This window comes from Gracilinanus agilis, chromosome 3 (genome assembly GCF_016433145.1).
Source record: "Gracilinanus agilis isolate LMUSP501 chromosome 3, AgileGrace, whole genome shotgun sequence".
Classification (NCBI taxonomy): Eukaryota; Metazoa; Chordata; class Mammalia; order Didelphimorphia; family Didelphidae; genus Gracilinanus; species Gracilinanus agilis.
Window position 1 is genome coordinate 182,962,306 of NC_058132.1, and position 22,912 is coordinate 182,985,217.

Below are 22,912 nucleotides of genomic sequence, written 5' to 3' on the forward strand. Positions count from 1 at the left end.
GATGGAACTTCTCAATAAAGATGGAAATTTATTCTGTAGGGGGGAAAATGAGGATCAAGAAAGCTAAAAAGACATTAAAAAAAATCTATTGTACTTTTGATGAATTAGTGGTGTTTTTTCAACCTTTTAAGCCAATGAATTTTTACTGTAAGTAATCACATTCTCAGGCATATATTAATAAAATAACTTATGTTCTTCTTTTAGAATTCAAACCTGATTCACCAGAAAGTGTCTCCACCTAATGAACGACAAGGATCTCCTATATTATCCTTCATTGTTCTTGAACAGTTTAATGCCATTCGCTTAGTACAAAGTGTCCATCAGTCACTTGCAGCTCTTAGCAAAGTGATCAGAGGCACAACACTGTTGAGTTGTGAAGTACAAAGACTGGCAAGTGCCTTATTAAACCAAAAGGTAAGCTACTTGTAATTTTGGAAAGATTTCTCTATCGTCTTATTAAATGCATGAAAGGGGATTGTCATAGTTCATGCCAATTCTCTCTCCAAAGAATTAACCCACATAATAACAGTGATGAGAGAAGGGAACACGAACCTTTAAGCACTTACTCTGTGTCAGGTGTTGTACTAAGCGTTTTAATAAATATTATCTCGTAACAATGGTAATAGCTAACAATATAGTTCTCTAAGGTTTGCAAAGCATGTCATATAAAATCATCTCATTTGATCCTCACAGAAACCATGAACTAGATGCTATTATTAGCCTAATTTTACAAATGAGAAAATTGAGGATAAGGGAGGTTAGTGACTTGTACAGGTCATACAGTTAGTCAGTGTTTGAGGCAACATTTGAACTCAAGTCTTCCTGATTCTAAGTTTGTTACTCTTTCCACTATACTACCTGGCTACATTATGTTAGCATATAAAAGCAGGGGAGGACTTCATCACTGCCTGGGCTTAGCTTTGCTCTTAGTGTTTGATTGCACTATAAAACATATTGACAGGAGAAAGAACAAGTCAGATTAGACCATGTTGTCACAGCTAAGTGCAACTAGGTGACTTTTCCTGGATGTTTTTTATTCATGACTCTATGTTGCATGTGTTCATGGAGAAAGTGTACATTAGATTTTATTTTGAGCAACTATAGGAATGGCATATGCCAAAGGCTAGGGTAATGATGACTGTAGCAAAGATGGCTGTGTTCTTGCCCGCACTTTGTTAACATCTCATAGAATCACAACAGTCAAAATTAATGGAAATGTTATACTTAGAACACAAATATACAATATCTTTTCATTTCCTTTCTGAATCTTGGGAAAATGCGTATTGTACATGTTGCCCCTTTTCCTGTAATCCTGAGGAAAGGCTGAAATTAAAATAGGGATTCTTAGCCTGAGATCTGTGGACTTATTTTAAAAATATTTTGTAACTATTTCAAAATATTTGATTTCCTTTATAATTCTGTGTATTTTATTTTATACATTTAAAAATATTATTTCTGAACAAGTGTGTATAGACTTCATCATATTGATAGAAGGGTCCAATTAAACAGAGAAAGTAAAGAATTCCTGTTTTAGAGGCTCTTTTCTTTGTATTTATGTTTTATTTTAATCAGGTTTTATTTTCCTGTATTTCCCATGATATCTATACTAGTTATGGCTATCAAAATACTACAAGACATATACTCTGCATTTTAAAAATCTTCAGTTGTTTTTAAGCAAGGGGAAACTTGTCAGTCATGGAAGCTCATTAAGACAATGAATATTCCAGTGAGAGAGCGTTATGTATCACTATCTTCAGTAGATTTGGAAGGGGAAAAAAAAAAGCTCATACCTTAGGGAAGAGCAAAGAACTATGAAAGATAGATGCAACCATAGCATATAAGGAAGGCTGATGTATTTTTTTAAATAAAAAATTATCATTATCTCTGTGTCAGTGAAATTGTCGCTGGAAATAAAGACTTCTGAGACTTTTTCTACAAGAGAAAACTTTATACTTAAAATTAATCAGAATAAAATGTATTTCTGAGAAGCCTTAACACTCTGATATGAAGGGATTTTATGTTACAAAATCTAAGATGGGAACAAGTGATAAAACTCATGGTGTCAGATGTTGACACATGAATGCACAAAGTATATGTAAAGTTTACTAGCAAGGTAAACTACAAAGTCTAACTCTAGAAAATAAATTTGACTCTATAAGTGTTACTGAATCTTAGAAATTTCAGATTAATGACTAGAATATCACTCTGGAAGGCTATATCTAGCGAACATTTAGAGAATGCTTATTACCATATGTCAGATTCTGTGCTAAACATTTTATAATTATTATTTTTTTTAATCCTCACAAAACCTTGGGTGATAGGGATTATTATGGTTCTCATTTTACATATGAGGAAATTGAGGCCAACAGAGGTGAAATTGACTTGCCTAGTCACAAGAAGAAATCAGCTTACTAGTTTTGTTTTTTAAGTAATAAGTGTCTGAGGCCAGACTTAAATGCAGATATCCCTGATTCTAGGTGGTCCCAAGTTCTATTTACCTTACCACCAAAACAGTGGAAGTAAAATAGTATAATATATAAAGAAGTTGTACTCATGTGAGGAAATAGATGAACTTGTGGAGGGATAATCATGGTGGGAGTATTTGGATGAAGATCAGCAGGGGCAGAAACAATGTAGATGCTGATCATAGCATTAGTATGATCAGAATAAACTAAAGACCAGAGGTGTCAAAAACCCTGAGGGCCACATTAGGGCCCACCATACTCCTCTGTGTGATCCAAAACAGGTTAAAATACAGTTTTAATAACAAAATAAATGAAAATATAATAGAAAATAATGTTAAATGTGTGGTTTTCAAAATCAATATGTGATCCACAAGGATCCTTATCTATAGTTTGGTGGCCCTTATTTCTGTCTGAGTTTAGACACTAGTGCTATAGACCACCTGAATGGAAAGAGGGAAAATAATAAAGATTCTAGGAAATATATTACAAATATAATATAATAATGATGGGAAACTTTAAGTATTTGGAAAATCTTTGGAGATCTTTCTCTGCCATAATTAGAGAAGCTAATAATTCCTTGGCCTACTTTGATGAAAAAGCTCCAATCCAATCCTATAAACCTACTATCAGCCAGGCATTGTGCTAACACTAGGAATGAAATTAATAAAAAAGAAAGATAATTTCTTCCCTCAAGTTTACAAACTAACAGGGGAGACAACACAAAAAAATGAGTCAAGAAAATGTGGTGATGGAGTTGAAACCAGGTAGGACAGTATATGCAGAGAGGAATGAATTGAGTCTGATTTTTGCCTTCTATAAATCAAGTTATTAGGAGGAGTCAGTCAAGGATTGAGTCAACAGCATGGTGGTGAGTGTTTAGAAGTCATGAATTTATCTTGGGTGGGTTAGTTCCATGAAACTGAAACCAGTAGGGCCAGTAAATGCAGAGTAGAGAGAATTTCATTCTTCAAAAAGAAACAGTCATAAGACCTGAATTTTTCACCTGATTTTTACCTTCATGAACTAGTTGCTGAGTAACAGCTGATTGAAATCTTGCTGGGAAGTGGATGCTCTGTCTCTGAATGTGACATATCAAAAAAGTATAAAGTGGGAAATAATCTGACATTCACCCTAGATTTGGGTAGAGATTTAAAAACATTCTAAAAATGTATAGATAGCATCAAACAGTGTGAAATTCTACAGAGGATGTCAGCTCAGGAGGGATGGGAATTTCTCAACTATTAAAATTTGATGGGCCAAAAAGAATTTATTATGATAAAGAGGAAAATAGGGGTGGAGAGGATACAAAAAGTGCCAAGTTATTGTTCAAAGAGATAGGGACAAAGAACTGAGCTCATCAACCAATGTAGACTTTTAAAGACATGTTCAGTAGCTGGGACATATGATGAAGAAACATTTTGAAAGCATGTCATGGTCTTTTTAGTCAATACAGCTAACCCCCCTCTTTGCTGTTGCTTTGAACTTCCTTCACTAGCTCCTTCTAAACTTTAGCAATTCTGATGCAGATGACAGGAAGATCTGAAAAAAATTTGAAAGGCCAAATCTAATTTAATGGAGATTAAGCATTTACACATGCAACCCAAAAATCACATTTAGAACTATAAGGTTAGAAAGGCATCACTAGACTATAGGTTGTCTTAAAATATATGAGGAATTTTAGTGGTTTGTAACGTCAACTTGATTTAATATCTGGCCAATAACCTTAATCCACATTGAGAAAAGCATATCGAACTAGAAATGTAATAGTTGTATGTGGGAGGCCAATAAGAGAAACAGAGTCTTAAACAGATGAACATCTGAGACTCCTCTTTTGACCCCTTTTGTGGTCCTTGTGATTTCTTGTTGAAATGTATTGTGACCTTATTGAAAAGCTTTATGTTCCTATCAAACCTGAATTTAAAGGGTTAACACTTTTAACACAGTAAGGAATGCTGCTGCCTGTTATAGCCAAGGCCAAGATACTCCCCAACTTGGCTTTCTGATAAGAACCTAGTCAAAATTCAGCCTTGGCCTTGGTCTATTCTGAAGCCAATGTTTTGTGTTTTAACTTCTGCGCATCTGCAAAGTTTCGGGGGGGAGGTTCTTTTGTGTGAAATGAGTCTTGAAACATATATAATAAACTCCATGCTCCTGGAGCCAGAGCTGGAAGCATGAAGTAAAAGACATTTCCCTTGTCCTGTCCTTATTTCCTTATCAACTAAACTGTCATCAGATTATCAGAGATGATAAAGAGATCTCCACAGTTGTATCACTGTATTCTTCCTTATTCAGATCATATTTGGAGCATTGTGCTAAATTCTAGATACCACATTTTAGAACTCTGGAGTGTTTTCAAGAGCAGGACATGTAAGACATTGATCATGCATGAAGACCCTTGAGATGTTTAGGCTAAAGGAGAGAAGATTTATGGGGCACAAGAGAACCATTTTTTTACGTGGAAGACTAGTTATACTTGTTTTGCTTGCTTCCAGAGGACAGAGGGAGGTACAGTGGATGGAAATTAAGGCTTGGTGGAAAGAGCCTTTTTTTTTAAATCAACACATTGATCCTAAAATTGTCTGGCCTTCATTTTGGAGGTAGCCCTTTCTTTCTTATTAGATGTCTTCAAGCAAAGTCTGACTATGTGTGAATGTCTTATAGAGAGGATTCATACTAACATAGGCTTCCTCTGAGATTTTTTCCAGTTCTGCAGTTCTGAGGTTCTGAATTTCTGCTATATTCTGAAGTGCAGGCTTCTTAAATAATGCTCAATATTTCCACACATTGTTTAGAAATACAGGGTTTTTTGCCCACCAAAATTAGGTAAAGCTCAAGAGTTAATTAATAAGAGGCAAGGACTTAACTAATATAGTCTCAATCTGTGTTATATTCTTTAGAAGTTTTCCAGTTTAAAAACCTTAAAAAAAATTTAGTTCAAATAGTTCAATAGAGTTCAAAATTCTTAGAATTCCTCAATGAAATTATCCCTTTTTATGAAGGCCATACACTTAAGTTATTAGAAAACAATTGCTGTGTGACCCTGGGTAAGTCTCTTAACCCCCATTGCCTAGCCCTTACTGCTCTTCTGCCTTGGAACCAATAGACAGTTTTTATTCTAAGACAGTAGGTAAGGGTTTTAAAAAAAAGACAACTGTCCATCTGCTTTTTAAAAACGTTTATCTGTATACAATGTATGACTCTTTTGTTATGGTTTCTAATAAAATATACACGTGAGGCACTTTTTCTATTCAACAACCATTTATTGAATAGTTATGTGCAAGACTGTACGTAGTGCAAATAGTGGTATAGAGATAACTTTGACATAAATCTTGCTCTTAAGAAACTTATTATCTCCCAGATGGTACTAGGATTCAGATTAGATCTGTAGAGTCCTCAGTCTGGCCCAATGCCTTTATTTTTACAGATGATGAAAATAATGACCAGGGAAGTTAAAAGACTGAATCTTAACTCAGGTCCTCTGCTTTTAGAGCTAATAGTTTTTTAGCAAAAGAGATGACCAGGTGCATTATATATGTTAACATTTAATGATGTGAAGATAATGGCAACATGAATTTGTCTTTAAAAATTGATTTTAGTTGATTGCAAGTTCAGTATGAGTCAGCAGTTTAATATGGCAAAGACAAAATGCTAATAAAAGGCTGAAGGTGGAATGTCTAGGATTGGGGAGGGGTTAGTTTTACTCTGCTGTGGTCAGATCACATATAGAATCATATGTTCTGTCCTGACCACCATGTTTTAGGAAGGATTTGTATAAGTTTATGTTTTTCAGCAAAGGCTGGCCACATGATGAGTATATTGCAGGGGGCATCCTTGTTAAAATGCAGGTTAGATTCAATGGGCCCTTAAATTCTTTTCAGTTATCTTGTTTAATAATGTTCTTGAGGGTTCTGCCAGCCCTTAATATCTGAACATCCCTTCTCACATCCTGAATATCACCTATAATAAAGAGTTAATGGTTAACATTTGTATAGCAAATATAAAATAGCTCCTACTGGTCTCTGTGATGAGTAAGGGTAAACATATTCTCTGCCATGGAGACTGTAGACCAATTCTTTTTTCATATTAAATTTTATTTTATTTTCTCCCAGTTACATGTAAAAACAGTTTCCAACAATTTTTCAAAGAATATTGAGTCCTGAATACTCTCCCCCCTTCCCTCCCTTCCACCTTCCTTGAGATTGTAAGAAGTCTCTTATAGATTTTACATGTGCAATCATGTAAAACCTTTTTTCCATATTAATCCTTTTGTGGAAGAAAACTCAAGTAGAAAAAAAAATAAGAAAGTGAAAAAGGTTTGCTTTGATGTGGATTCAGACTCAGTTCTTTTTCTCTAGAAGTAGATGTCATTTTTATCGTGAGTACTTTGGGATAGTTTTGGATCACTGTATTGTTGAGAATAGCTGTTATTCAGTTGTTCTTTATAAAGCAACTGTCTTAGGGCCCTTTGTTCCTTGTTACTGGTCACTCTTATCCTGGCTCTCTCTAGGACTTTTAGATAAAAAGTCACCAAAAGTAACAAAACTGGCCTTTACACCCTCTTCCCTAGTCAGAATAAAAAAACTGGTTGCCTCTGCCCTGAAAATATTGAGGTAAGCCAGATATTTTACTTTGAGAATCACCTCACTCAATATCTTTCATAGAGAATGCTTTCATTGAGCTGAAGGTCTGCCACTGAGTCTTTTAATATTGTACAAATTCCATTTAACAGTTGATCTATTGTACCTTGTTCTGATTACATGACCAGCTTACCAAATTTTCTGGACATGCCTATCGAGTAAAATTAATTTCAAATTGCATTATTTATTAGCAATATTTTGATGTGAATCCATTCATTTTCTCAACTACATCTCCTGAAGGTCAGGCAGTTCAGTTCTCTAGGCAAATATTCCCAGGCCCCAAAGCAAGTAATTGGGATGAAACCCATGTTTTTTCTTAAGGCAAAGTAGAGACCTTTATTCTTTATAAACAAGAACCTTCCCTACTCCCCACCAAAAGCTATGCAAGCTCATGCCCTGTCCTTCCTGTATAAGTCATCTTGATTTGGAGTGACCCAGTCTGCAATCAGATTGAGACAACTGATGTTTTTCTAGCCAAAGGTTGCTAGAGGAAGCTGGGTTTCATAAACTAGCTGATTTTCCAGGGTGGATTAACCATGTTTCCCTAGGTTGTTGAAGCTGTAGAGATCCACCCACTTGAAGAGCAGTCCTTCTCCTTCCCTATAATAAAGTAATAGCAAGGAGTTGAGATCTCCAAGTTCACCTCCACTTTTAAAATATCCACCAATTGGGACTGCTTGGGGAGGTCCAGATGATGTACTATCAGGCCAATCAGAAGGAAGAAACAACTCTGTTTTAAGGCTTTCAGCTTCTTATTCCTATTCTTTCTGCATAGGGCCATGTATGATTGACCTGTCCTTAAGTAAGAGAGCACATGCCCCTACTAATAACTGATATTATACTCAGAGAAATGGCTTTCTTTTATTTATTGGTTAAAATTCTGGGTGTTACAGAGTCATTAATGAAGTCTTTCCTTACATTTATCCTGTTCCATTTGTGGTGGATTATTATTAATATTAATATTAATATTTAGGCTACCTATACTCACAGCATTTCTTTTTATTACTCTTTAGACTTATAAATTTCTTGTTTCTCTAAATCAATGTATTCTGTTATTTTAACCATAATTGTAGCATTATGAAGAGAATATAGGCATTAAAAAGATGGACTTTTGCAGCAACAAGTATTAAGTGCCCACTATTTGCCAGACATTGTGTTGGGTGTTGGTCATAAAAGTACTAAGAACAGAACATTTCCTACTCCCAAGGAACTTGATATTCTTATACAGGAGACAACAACCACATACATAAATACATACAACATAAATATAAAGTGCATAAAAACAAATGTACATAAAATACAAGGAAGTTTGTACAGTAACATTTGGTGGAATCAGGAAGTTTCATGTAGAACAGTGATTCCCAAAGTGGGCGCCACTGCCCCCTGGTGGATGCTGCAGCGATCCAGGGGAGCAGTGATGGCCACAGGTGCATTTTTATCTTTCCTATTAATTGCTATTAAAATTTAAAAAAAAATAATTTCCAGGGGGCTAAGTAATATTTTTTCTGGAAAGGGGACAGTAGGCCAAAAAAGTTTGGGAACCACTGACGTAGACGATACGTTTTATTTTAATTTTTTTTTCTAAGATATTTTATTTTCCCAATTAACTGTAATAACAATTTTCAATCAGTTTTCCCTCCTCTTCTTTTCCACCTCCCAGCCATGCTGGTAAACAATTTGATCTTGGTTATACATGTATTACCATGCAAAACATATGTCCATATTAGTTATTGTTGTAAGATAATACTCATAAAAACAAAAGCCCCCAAATAAAAACATAAATAAACTAATGTGAAGAATAGCATGCTTTGATCTTCAGTCTAACTCCAACAGTTCTGTTTCTGGAGGTGGGCAGCATTGTTTGTTATTAGTCCCATAGAATTGTCCTGGATCATTGTGTTACTGAGAGTAGCTAAGTGTTTCACAGCTGATCATCCCACAATATTACTGTTACTGTGAACAATATTCTCCTGGTGCTGTTTATTTCACTCTGCATCAGCATGTACTTCTTTCCAGATATTTCCAAAATCATCCTGTTAATCATTTCTTACAGCACAATAGTATATCACCATCTTATACCACAATTTGTTCAGCTACTCCCCAATCTATAGACATCCCTTCAACTTCCAATTCTTTGCCACCACAAAAAGAGGTGCTATAAATATTTTTAAGTAGATCCTTTCCCCCTTCTTATGTTTTCTTTAGACCTAGTTGTGGTATTACAGGTATAAGATGTTTTAAAGGAAGAAGGGAACTCCATAAGGTGGTAGTATGGAGGGGAGTGTTCATGTATATATAAAAGAGTGTAAAGGCAAGAAGACTGGTTATGGATTGTCCTGTATGAGAAACAAAAAGAGGGCCATGTTGGATACATTTTGCATTATTGTGGGAAGCTGGAAAGATAGGCTAGAGCCAGGTTTTATAGAACTTTAAAAGGTAAGCAAGACTTAGGTTTTATTGTTTAGGAAGCCACTAGAATTAACTGATTTGAGGTGTTACACAGTCAGATTAGTGCTTAAGGAAAATTACTTTGTATGACCTACTGGAGTAGAGAAAGACTTGACGCAAGGGGGAAAATAAAGAGACTATTTCATTCTGGGTGAGGGATATTGAGGGCCTGAATGGAGAGAAGTGGTGAAATGGGAGAGATTATGAAGGTAGAAGTAAATGTGTTTTAAATAAAATCTGCCCATATTAAGCGATCTTAAGAAGCTTTTCTAGCTGTCATATTGAAATCAAAAGATACTAATGTGTTAAATTAATTATGACTTTTTTATTACAGTGTCCTCTAATATGGCAGAGCAAGTGGGAAGGCCCAGAAGATCCCTTACAATATCTTAGAGGTCTTGTAGCTCGTGCACTTGCAATACAGGTAAAATTATATTTTTATTCATTGTCAACCTGCAAATATATTAAAAATAGATTTAAGAAGCACCCTAACCAGAGGATCCAGATGAATTTTTAAAATAACTGCTGTTTTAAAAATGTTTTTATGTAGTCATACATTTTCATCCTTTTAAAAATGCAGATTCTGAGTTCAGGGTATTGGAAAAGCTGCCACCTGCTGACAGCCCAACCCTATATTACAAATCAAAAGAGTTATTTTTTCTTTCAGTGGCAAAGACCACTTCCCTTCTCATACGTCTTTCAAAATGGGTAGAAAGACTGTTGTGTCAGGGGCCTTGTTTGTGGTTTGTCTACCTGTTTTCCTGAGCAAGAATATTTGGGGTGATGATGATGGGGTAGTTTGATTTGGAAGAAGAGAAGGTAAAATCCCCTCATCTGGTATGAAAAAGAAATGACTTAGGAAATGAGAGCAATTGTGAAATATAGAAGATTAGGAGTGCCTATGTTTCAAGCTAGCAGGTAACAGGGAATCACTAGATCTTCAAAATGGAGGAGATGACATAAAATGAGCTCAGGTTGAGCTCAGCCAAAGCCTCACACAGAGCAAGAAGTTGCAGTTGTAGTTAGTGGTATCATTTCTGTAGCACAAAAACTGAGATATAGTGAAGAGAGAGATACTCAGCAGGTAAAAAAATAAATGTACTGCTTATATAGCTGTATTTTCATCACCTACCATTCCAAGGAGCTAGACTATTTGCTGAATTTACAGCTTACCATGAGATTTCTATTGAATAGGAACTCTCTGTGATTTCTTAGCCAGAATAATTATGTTTTTCTTTTCCTATAGTCCTTTTCTCAATTGGCTCTTTATGTCTATCTGTGACTCTTACAAGATAAATCATATTCTTATGCTCCTGGAAAATGGGGACCCCAATGGCAAAGGTTGAAGGGACACTGGTCTATTTCTATAGGGGCAGCAAAAAAACAAAAACAAAACAACCCTAGAGAACTATATTTATTGAGCTAATGAGATTTGCTAGGGGCTTCTGATAAAACTTGGCTGCACACTAGGATATCTAGAGTCTTGTTTGGAACACCTCCTGTTTTATTATAAAGGGGAAACACATAGAAGAGTGTGTTCTTTCATTTATAGACTGAGATGGAGGAATAGCATTTGTTGCTGTTAATGGATTGAGTTTGGTTTGGTTAACCACACTTGAAAAATATTTCTAAAAAGGACACTTAAAAAGAGTGAATATCTCCTCTCCCAAACAGCAAAGGTCAAATGATTCCTGGCCAAGTCAGAGCACAGTCACAGCACTTTGTCTCATGTCAACTAGTACCAGGAGGAGTTCAAACTGGATTCAGGCACTACTCATCATGAGTAAATAGATCCAATTCAGAATCTTGACTGCCCAATAACAATCTTGTTGCGTATAGTTAATGTTGATGCTTGTATGTGTACATTCACATTTTATTACTGATAATTGTTGAAAACAATAGGCACCATTTTTAGCATGATGGTAACTTAGCACCAGAGCTATCAAATTCAACAATAAATGTATAGGAAAGAGAAATAGAAAGCTGTTATAGGAGTTATCAATGAATACCTGGAGTTGCCATTCCTGAAATACTTTTTTTACAACCTCTATAGCCTATAGAAGAATAGTGGATAAGAAAATTGGGTTAAGACTGGCAGGGTAGAACCAAAAGAATTTAAGTCATATATAGTTCTTCAAAAAGTTGTTGCTTGGTAATGTGTTACATGTAATAATACTACTAGAATACTAACATACTAATAATGCTTAAAAAGGTTTTAGATAGTATATAGTCCATTTTCTTATATTCTTCATGAGAAAATTGAGATCTAAAGAAGATAAATGACTTGGCCATTGTCCTATAACTTGTTAGTAAGGACACTTAAACTAGGACAGAAACCTCCTAATTACCAATGCAAGTGTTCTTTCCACAAGACAATGACATCAATTTTCACTCAGTTCTTAAACCTCTTAGACTGGCTTTCATCCTCACCACTGCTTGACTGAAATTGTTTTCTGCAAGGCCACCAATGATCTCTTGACATCTAAACCCTCTGATCTTCAACCCTCATCCTTTTTATTTATTACTTTGCAATTGTAGTTTTGTTTTCTTTTGTTAGCACTGTCGAATACTTTCTCCTTTTGGATAATTTCTTGGGAAGAGAAATGACACATATCATTACACTCCTTAGAGAAACACTTTATTTCTTTTACTAAATTATCATCTATTTCAGAAAGCTGCTTATTCTTTCCCTCAGGATAAGTAAGCCCAGTGCTCTCTCCTCCATTTTTGGAAGTTCACTATAAGAAGAGATTTTGTAGAAACAACATAAATCACCACAGCCAAAGCAAGAATAAATGAATCAACAAAAGTTAGCCTGACAAAATGGTTCAGAGAAAAAGAGTGAGAAAGAGGTCTAGAAGGGTGGAGTGAATAACCTTTTTTTAAAAGTAGTAATTCTATTGTGACAAAAAGTTTATTTCTCTTCTTGTTTCTGCAATTCTTATTCATTTGGTGCATTTCTTCTCATTTTGAAGCAATGAGAATGAGAATTATATTAAGACACATTTTCTTATTCTATCTGATTCTTTATCTTAGGTGAATCTTTCTCAAATGTTATTCTAATCTATTATCCATGCTTAGTCTCAGCCAAGAAAGAAACCATCATCTATAGCAGTGATTCCCAAAATGGGTGCTACTCCCTCCTGGTGGGTGCTGCAGCGATCCAGGGGGTGCGGTGATGGCCACAGGTGCATTTATCTTTCCTATTAATTGCTATTAAAATTTAAAAAAAATTAATTTCCAGGGGCCTAAGTAATATTTTTTCTGGAAAGGGGGCGGTAGGCCAAAAAAGTTTGGGAACCACTGATCTATAGTAACTCAAAGTTATAAGAGATAAGAAAGTTATTCTATCAAGATAAGAAAGTTATCCTATCCATTGGTAGTTTTTGCTCAGCAATGAAAGTAACTTACATGCTCCAGTTCCAATACAGTCAACAAGGATGCAGATGGCCACTTACAATGCAAGGGAACTGCCCCAACTATCTCGAAGCAACAAGAGCTATAAAATTAATCATAGAAAGTTTTTCCTTGTTGGTAATCTGATCTGCTTGTGCCCTAGCTTCCCTGGAGAGTTGTTTACAGAGCAATGCCTCTAAATGTGAAATGGCACTAAATAGTTCATCTTAGATTTATTCTGGCAATGAACTCTACTGCTCTGGCAAACACTGACTGAATCTTGCATTGTCCAGTCACTTACTAAGTTTTATTAATTCTACCTTCATAAGATTTCTTGCATCTTTCTCATCCTGTTTAATCACAAAGTTTCTATCTTAGATCAAGCCCTCATCACCTCTCTCCAGAACTGCCTGGATAGCTTCCTAATTAGTGTACCTGCCTTCAGTTTGCTTCAGGGCACAAGAGACAAGGCTGATCTGACCTGTTCTCATGCTAGTGTATAAATAAGATCAGTAGAGATTCAGAACTGGATCCTAAACTAATTAGGAGACCAATACCATTGTCACAGATGGGAGTTTTTCTCAGGCCTCTCTGGATCAACTTGTATCTAAAAATATTATTTTGAGACTCCATTTATGGTAATAGAAAACTACTAAAAGGTATGCAGCCATCTTCTCTTAACCAAATGAGTCCACATCTCTAGGTTTCTCACGTGAAATCTTCCCATACCTACCTCTCATTATAAAACTTAGAGGACATTTGATCTAATGTTTTTTCTTCCTTTTTTCCCCCTGTCATTTGGCCTTTGCAGTTTCATTTGTGGGAAACCAAATTAGGAAGGATACTTCATTTCATTTCTCCTGCACTCAGGTCAGGTTTATAGATCTATCTTTTTTCTATATGTGAATATTACTAATAATTTTATAATCTCAATAAATTTAGACTAGTTAGATTTTTTTCCTGCACAGATGTTTTACATTGACTTTCAAAATGAGATGCATACAATATAGTCAAGAAAAAGAGAGGGGGCAGCTGGGTAGCTCAGTGGATTGAGAACCAGGCCTAGAGACAGGAGGTCCTAGGTTCAAATCTGGCCCCAGACACTTCCCAGCTGTGTGACCCTGGGCAAGTCACTTGACCCTCATTGCCTACCCCTTGCCACTCTTCTGCCTTGGAAAAACCAATTCACAGTATTGATTCCAAAATGGAAGATAAGGTTTTTTTTTTAAAGAGAGATCCTTTTTCATAGGGTCAGACTCATTATTCTCTTTTCTAAAAGTAAATTAATTTCATTCTGTCTGAATAATCCCTTTTGATTGTTCTTCCAAAGATTTTTCTCTAGTGTTAATAACACATTTTATTTCTTTCTGAATTCTGATTTTTTTTTACCGACAAAGACATTATATTTTCTCTTTAGTTTTATACATTGTTTCAACTTTCTAGCACAGACATAGCTCAAGTTTTAAGTCATATTATTATATGATTAATTTCTTTAATATTTTTAACTAATTTATTTTGAGCTAATTTAAACTGCTGTTTACTTTGGAAGATGTTATTTTACATTCATTATATGGAAAATTCTTTTTTTAATTTTTTTAATTTTATTTATTTAATTAATTAAAATAGAGGTTTTTTTGCATGGTTACATGATTCATGTTATTTCCCTCACCTCGCTTCTTATCCCCTCCCGGAGCTGATGAGCAATTCCACTGCTTTTTACATGTATCATTGTTCAAAACCTATATACATATTATTAATATTTTGTAATAAAGTGATCTTTCAAAGTCAACATCCCCAGTCATATCCCCACCAATTCATGTGATCAACCATATGTTTTTCTTCTACATTTCTATTCTCACAATTCTTTCTCTGGGTGTGGTTAACATTCTTTCTCATAAGTCCCTGAGCATTGCTCTGGATCCTTGCATTGCTGCTAGTAGAGAAGTCCATTATGTTTGATTGTACCACAGTGTATCAGTCTCTGTATAATGTTCTCCTGGTTCTGCTCCTTTCACTCTGCATCAGTTCCAAGAAGTCTTTTCAGTTCACATGGAATTCCTCCAGCACATTATTCCTTTTAGCACAATAGTATTTTATCACCATCAGACACCACAATTTATTCAGTCATTCCCCAATTGATGGGCACCCCCTCATTTTCCAGTTTTTTACCACCACAAAGGACATGACTATAAATGTTTTTGTACACACATTTTTTCCCTATTATCTCTTTGGGGTATTAACCCAGCAGTAGTATGGCTGGATCAAAGAGTAGGCAGTCTTTTAAAGCCTTTGGGCATAATTCCAAATTGCCCTCCAGAATGGTTGGATCAATTCACAACTCCACCAACAATGCATTGGTGTTCCAATTTTGCCACAACCCCTCCAACATTTATTACTTTCCTGGTTATGGTTTGCTCTTGACTTTCTTTTCCCTCCTTGCTACAGCCATTTGCTGGCTCTGTTCTCCTCTCACCCCAGTGCCCCCTATGTTGTCTGCCTACCTTTTTGGTTTTTCTTTTTTTGAGTCTTTTTATTGGTTCTTTACTCCTCTATTCATTTTGTGGTGATATTTTAATCTTGGTCAGGAGGATTCTTGTAGTGACACAGAGATGCTGCTCTAGTTATTCCTCCATCTTCTGAACAAATTTTCTCAGAAATTATCAAAATATGTCAGGAATTTCAAAGAATAGTTTATGTGGAATCCATTTCTGTGGTAAAAATCATAGGAAGAAAGAAATCTATATACCTGACAGATGACAAAGAATTAACTTATAAGAGCTATTAAAGAAATAAGCAAAGTCATTGGGAGATTACATCAATATCTAGTTAGTACATGCAGTAAAAATTTGAACACCACATTGACAAATTAAAGGCAGCACCTGAGGAAGAATTCAGAAAACAGAGCATATCGGAAATTTTATATTCTCTTAATTAGCAATTTTAAGCAAAATTTTAAAATATAATATAACAAGGTGACCCATTGGCACTGGTAACAAAAGTAAACAAGTCACCATCATTAGAAACTTTACTGCAGAGAAGGTTTGAAAAAAAATCAGAGGCAGTCACCTAAGAAATGAGATGACTAAGGAGAATAATGGACTGACTAGTGGTCAAGAAATTAAATGAGAAACTACAATGGATCATCTTTGCAGCTCAAGATCACACAAAAAAAATCAATCTAGGGGCAAATGGCCTAGGCAATATAGTACATGGATGGAGAAGCATGGGGATTTCCAGAACTGATGATATAAGTAGCCAGCTTCCATCCCAGAACATGCCAGCTTAAAGCCAGTTGTGTACTCAGACCCCCCCCCCAGACCAACAGTTATGTGGTGACCCAGAGGGGCCAGAAACCATGACTCAGAGCCTAAAGCCACAAGCGAGGCCTGTAACATGTGGACTGTCAAAACTGGTCTTGCACTTAGACCCAGCCTAACAAGCTATGCCTCAGCTAAGGGATATGACAGTGAATCTCTCTTCCTTCTTTACAGAGGTAGAAACCATAAAGACAAAGGACATTTCTATAATATTTTGAACATTGTCTCTCTAAAATTAAGAGATAACATTTGTAATGGAAAAACAGTAGAGACTTTTCTTAGTAAGATCAGGAGTAAAGTAAATGTTTTCATTATCACCACTGTTTTTTGAAATAGTTCTAAAGATTCTAGTCACAAAAATACAATTAATAACAGAAATTAAGGAAGAAAGCATAGAAAAAAATAGAATTAATCGTTTTTGTAGATGATATGATAGTCTACTTAGAGAAACCAAGATTCAACTAAAATTATTTGAAACATAAATCTAGCACATTCTACCTGTGTGACCCTGGATAGGTCACTAAACCCCAAATGCCTAGCTCTTACTACTCTTCTGCCATGGAATTGATACTTATTATTAATTCTAAGACAGAAGGTAAAGATTTTAAAAAGTTAATTCAAAGTATAACTTCAGCAAAGTAACAAGATATGACATAAATCCAAACAAATCATCAGCTATTCTGTGTTTCCAAGAAAGCCTAGCTAAAAGAGATAGAAAGAGAAATTTAATTTAAAATAACTAGAGTGTATAAACACTTGAGTCTATCAACCAACACAAGTATATGATAAAACCATAAAACATCCTTTATGGAAATATAGGACTAAATAACTTGATATATATTAATTTTTCATGGTTTGGCAATATTAATATGATAAAAATAATACTACTACCTAATTTACTTATCCATTTTCATACCACTCAAACTCGTAAGGCATTTTTTATAGTTTTTAAAATGAGAAATAAAATTTGTCTGGCAGAACAAAAAGACAAAAAATCTCAAATAATAAGGAAAGTAAGAGGAAAGGAATGGAGTCAGGAGTACTGCCACAACTCAGATTATAGAGCAAAGTGATAAGTATCAATATTATTTTAACTCATAATTTATTAACTTTATATTTGTGATTCACACATGAATGTGTGTAAATATATATACACTATATATGTATAAATGTATATGTATGTATGCACACATATATGTGTGTATATCTCTCTCTCTATATATATATCCCTTGTTGTTTCTCCCATTAGAATGGAAGCTCCCTGCAAGTAGAGAATGTTGCATTCTTTGTGCTCTTAGTATAGCATCAGGCACACTTGTTATTGAAATATGTAACTGTCTAACTGGGGTAATACAGTGGTGACACATACAACCAGGACACCCCCAAACCCCGCATGTGACAGGATTTCACAGGATAACAGGGGACCTCTCACAAGGGATGTGGGTGTTAAGTGAAACACTCTAGTTGGCAAGATGACACTTGACAGTTTACTGATCATTAACCAGTTGGGGAAAACACAAGGGTTGGATGCTATCTCTCTATGGGTCCTTATTGGGGTTTGAGGAAGACAATAGGAGGTGAAATAAAACAGTTTATTAAGAGGTTTAGGTTTGGAGAAATGGGGAAATGGTCACACTACACTAGATAACTATGGACAGACTTCAGGGACTGGAAATGGGTCAGAATCTACAGAGCTAACACAAACTATCAGGTCCATCTTTTGGTGGTTAGAAGGTGATGTGATGGTCTCACAACTGGGTCAACTTCAGCTCCAGCGATGTTCACAGCTTTCCAGGATCCTTAGCAATTAATCCACAAAAGGTAAAGACAGGGAGCTGAACCAGCCTGGTATGTCCACCACCCAAGTCTGGTCTTATTGCTCAACCTGAATTTCCACGGGTTTCTTCTGGGAGATAAATTCACTTTTCCTGGGCTCTTCACTGGGACAGATAAACCAGCCTCTAACTGTTTCAACCACAACAGTCACTCCAGGAAAAAACTCATTTCATGGTTGGAACCCTCCAGCCTTGCCTGATTAAATCTGGCTGTTATCTTACCCTAAATGTCTAAATCTTAATTTATAAATTTTCCTATTACAGGATGGATACAGTTTAAACTTACTGAATGTCTTTTGATTCTCTATTTTCAAAGCAGCTCTGGTCTTTTCAACAGGAATGTTTGAAAATTTTCCATTTCATTAAATTCCCATTTTTCCCCCTAAAGGATTACGCTCAGTTTTGCTGAGTAAGTGATTCTCTGTTTGAAGTCCTAGCTCCTCAGAATATCAAATTCTAAGCCCTCCAATCCTTTAATGTAGAAGCTGCTAAGCATTGTGTTATCCTGACTGTGGCTCCACGGTATTTGAATTGTTTCTTTTTGACTGCTTGCGATATTTCTCCTTGACCTGCGAGTTTGGGTATTTGGCTATAATGTTTCTGGGAGTCATCCTTTTACAGTCTCTTTCAATAGGTGATTGGTGGATTCTTTCAATTTCTATTTTACCTTCTTCCTGATACCCAAAATATCAGGACAATTTTCTTCATGATGAGATGATTTTTAAGTCCCCCTTTTTTTGGTCATGGATTTCAAGGAGTTGAATAATTCTTTTTTTTTTCATTCTTTTGACTTTGGTTATTTCTTGATGTCTCATAGAGTCATTGACTTCCATGCCCAATTCTAGTTTTCAAACATGATTTTCTTGAGTAAGCTTTTTTACCTCCTTTTCTATTTGGCCACTTCTACTTTGTAAAGAGTTCTTTTCCTCAGTGAATTTTTGAACCTCTTTTTCCAAAGAAATATTTCTGCCTTTCAAGAAGTTTTTCTCTTTAGATCTTTTTTTTTTTAATATCTTTGTCCATTTTGCCAATTCTGCTTTTTAGGAAGTTCTTCTCTTTGGATTTTTGTGCCTTTTTTTTTTTACCAATTTATATTTTGTTTTTTAAGGTATTTGTTTCTTTGGTATTTTTTGTACCTCCTTTTCCCAAGCCATTAACTCTTTTTTTCCCATGGTTTTCCTATATCACTCTCATTTTGTTTCCCAATTTTTCTTCTACCTCTCTTATTTAGTTTTTTAGATCCTATTTGAGCTTCTCTATTAATTCTTTTTGGGCATAAAACCTATTGATATTTTTCTTGGAGACTTAGATGCAGAAGTATTGACTTTTTTGTCTTTTGAATTTGAGTCTACCCTGTCACCAAAATAACTTTTTATGTTGTTTCTTTTTTTTTTCGTGTTTGTTCATTTTCCTGCCTTTTTCTTTTCTTTTAGTTTAAAAAAATTGTTAAAGTTGAACTCTATAACTGTGGTGAAGGGAGCATTATTCCAAGCTTTAGGTTCTTTGTGCAGCTACCTTCAGAGTGGGCACAGAGGATCTATCTGCTTTCAGCTCTTCCTAGGTGGTATGATGTAAGGAGAGAGGTATGTTTGATACTCTCCTGACCTCTCCTCTGGTCTGTGAGTAACCCAGCACTCTTTTTACTTGGGACCAAGGTCCCTCACTCCCCTGTGGCTGCAAGTGCCACAGTGCTGGTTCTTCTCTTCATCCTGTGACTGTCACAGGACTGTGACCTGGTTCTGTGTATGGGCAAAATAAGAGTCTTGCACCCAGAGCCAGCACCCTGTTATCTCTTTCTGAGCAGTTGTCCAACCCTCCCTTACCATCTGTGGTTCAGAGCTCTGGAAGCCTTGGCTGCTGCTTCAACTGCCCCTAAGATCTGTTTCCTGAGTGGGACCTACCCTGGGGTGCCACACTCCACCTCCCCCATGGTGCACCACATTCCTTGTGCTAGACTTCTAAGTTGTTTTGAGCTGAAAAATTACTTCATCTTGCCTTTTCAGGATTTGCTGCTGCAGAATTTGTTTTGAGGCATTTTATCATAGCTTTTTTGATAGAAATCAGATGGGCCTCTCCTTTGCCATCTTGGCTCCACCCCCCCCTTATTTATTTTTATATATTTATTAATGCATTTTCTCAGATCTTTTGCATTTTAAGCTGGCTTATACATATTATTCATATTGTCCATAGAGTATCTTTTATGAAATGAATTCTGTTATCTGCTATAATGGCAGACTGTAGACAGATAAAATAAACTTTATCTTAAAGTTCATCAGAGTTGCTCTGGAGTAGAACAGAGTAAGAAAAGGAGTCTGACCTCACATTTAGGGTCAGCCTTCCCTCCACCCTACCCAAGATAAACTTTGGTTCCTTGGAGCACAGAACCAGAATTCCTTATGGGAGAAGACCCTATAGGCCTAGGTAGTACACCTTCTGGATAAAAGAACATTTCAGTAAATTGCACTTAATGAGTAAGTTCTGTTTCTTTTAAGAAAGATAGATAAAAAAAGTTTGCTGAAAAATGTTCTCATTTCTTACAAACTACACACATATTTCAAATAATCTAAAAGCTTTTTAAAAATGCATACTATATTGCAGCCACTGTTCTGTTGTAGAAATATACATTCAAAGGTCAAATAGTCCTTTCCTTCAAGAAATTTATAGTCTACTGACATAAGTAGAATACAGACATTCATAGATAGCCAAAATCATCATAATCCACACATGTAATGATTTTCAGTAAATATCAGTTTCCCCCAGAGATCACATGCCTGAATATACAATATGAGGAGAAAAAACTTATTTTTGTTCTTTATGATAGTAATCCTACTATCTAAAATTGCTGAATTGTGAATCTAAGATAATTCCAATTCTCCTGAATTATAATGATACATTTTAAAAAAAACATTATCCCAAAGAGGAATTTTCAAAAAAATCATGAAGCTTACCTAGACTATTTAGGGAATTCCTTCATATGCCTACCAAGGATAAATAAGCTTACAATACACTGAGGAAAGTACAAAATTAAGTGAATCGAATCCACATATACTTCTTTAAAAAATGTGGAGTTTATAGAAAACCAAAGAGTCAGAATAATTTACGCTATAGAATATTCCGTGATAACTTATTATGTCTCTATTTTTTTAAAAGTTAGATTTTCCACTTAGATTTCATTATATACTTTGAACGAAACAGAATATGTGTGTGTGTGTATAAGTGTATATATATATATATTTTTTTTTAAATAAAACTTTTGACCAACATGGGCACTAGGCAGAATCATGATGGATTTATAGCTACTCAAACATTTTTACTAATTTGCTTGTCAGTAGTTTCCTACACCCTGTGCAGATTATATCTTCCCACGGGTATTTATGGCATCTGTTTTTTTTTTTAAAAAACAAGGAAAATTTAATTGCCCTATGACCTTTATTCCCTTATACTGATGTTCAAAAGCAAACACAAACAGCTGGCATTGCAACTTCTAGAAGGTAGGGAAACTAAAAAAAACCTATTAATCACAATTGAGGTAATTAACTTCTTGTCTTTTATCCCTTGTAGACATTTTTTTCCATTCAACATGAAAGCAAGTATGAGTAATTTTTTTACCTCTTTAAAATAATAAAGAATCTGAGCCATGAGGACAAGGGGGCAAAATTAAAGTAATTTTTAAGTAAAGAATTTATAAGATCAATACAAGTTTTAAAAGAATTTAAATTCTTTGCTGTAGATTATCACTCATTCACAAGCTTCATTGATACATTTTGTATTATGACTCACTGCCTCCATAACTTTCACTAAATGAATTAGGAAAGCAATGATTTCCATCCTTATAATATCACAGTGAGTTGTCATTGTCCTTAGAAAATAATGCTGCAATCATATTAGTGTGTGGAGTGAAATTCTGAGAGGGCTTATACCCCCCCAGAAGCACTCTAATGAGCAGACAGGAGACTTGATAAGATGCTGGCAGAGAAAAATGACTTTATTTTGAGAAGACAGCAGGAAAGAGGCGGGGAAGGAAGAGGAAAAAGGGATTCTGCCCACACAAGCTGCTTGCTCAGGGCAAAAAATGTCCCCTTTTCTTCTAGGTACAATCACAGACTTTTATAATAATCCCGATACAAGATTCCCCTCCTCCCCTTTGTCCAATCCCACAGAAAGGGGGGTTGTGACGTTTACAGTCTTGAATCTGTGATTTTTAACATTACATTTCCCTAAAGACCCCCATGATCCAGAAACACCTGTGACTATCATGGGATTCCCAGGCTAGGGACCATAATGATACTTTTAAAACTCCCTGTACTTTCCCTCCTTCAACTTATCTTATAGTTGACTTTCTTCACCGAGTACAGATAAATTCTTCTCAAGGTTTTTGAAAATAGGTCAGGAAAACTAGGAAGTTTTATGTGTGTGTATGTGTGGAGGTAGGCAGTTTTAGTCTAACGAATAGTAATGCTAAGGTGTCTTGAGAATTGGGGTTACAAGCCAAGTATTACTCTGAGAATTGCACACTGAATCTCATCCCACACATTAGGGATGTGGCTAAAAAATTTGCCATATAATTGGATGACTTCTCTATATTTTGATTCTCTATATAGGGACAATACTCTGTCTAATTCTTAGATTCTACTTGGTATTCCAAAACACTGATGATTCCATGATCTCATTGATGTTATTATTCCAGTGACACATATCACATCCCATCCATGCTTGCCTATCATATATAGAACTCTTATTCATAGTCTTCCATAAATTCACCATTAGGGAATCTACCTAATATCCTTCCTCCCATTCTTCTGTTATTACAGGGA

The 22,912-nt window shown here is 35.4% G+C and overlaps 1 protein-coding gene across 2 annotated transcripts in view; it reads left to right on the forward strand.

Annotated features, from left to right (window-relative positions):
• DYNC2H1 (dynein cytoplasmic 2 heavy chain 1) overlaps window positions 1-22,912 on the forward strand; it is a 390,998-nt gene that overhangs the window by 327,938 nt on the left and 40,148 nt on the right. For both annotated transcript variants that reach the window (XM_044668721.1, XM_044668720.1), the window contains 2 exons: window positions 205-414; window positions 9,885-9,974. In XM_044668721.1, the coding sequence (XP_044524656.1) occupies window positions 205-414; window positions 9,885-9,974 (300 nt within the window). The remainder of the gene's footprint in view (window positions 1-204; window positions 415-9,884; window positions 9,975-22,912) is intronic.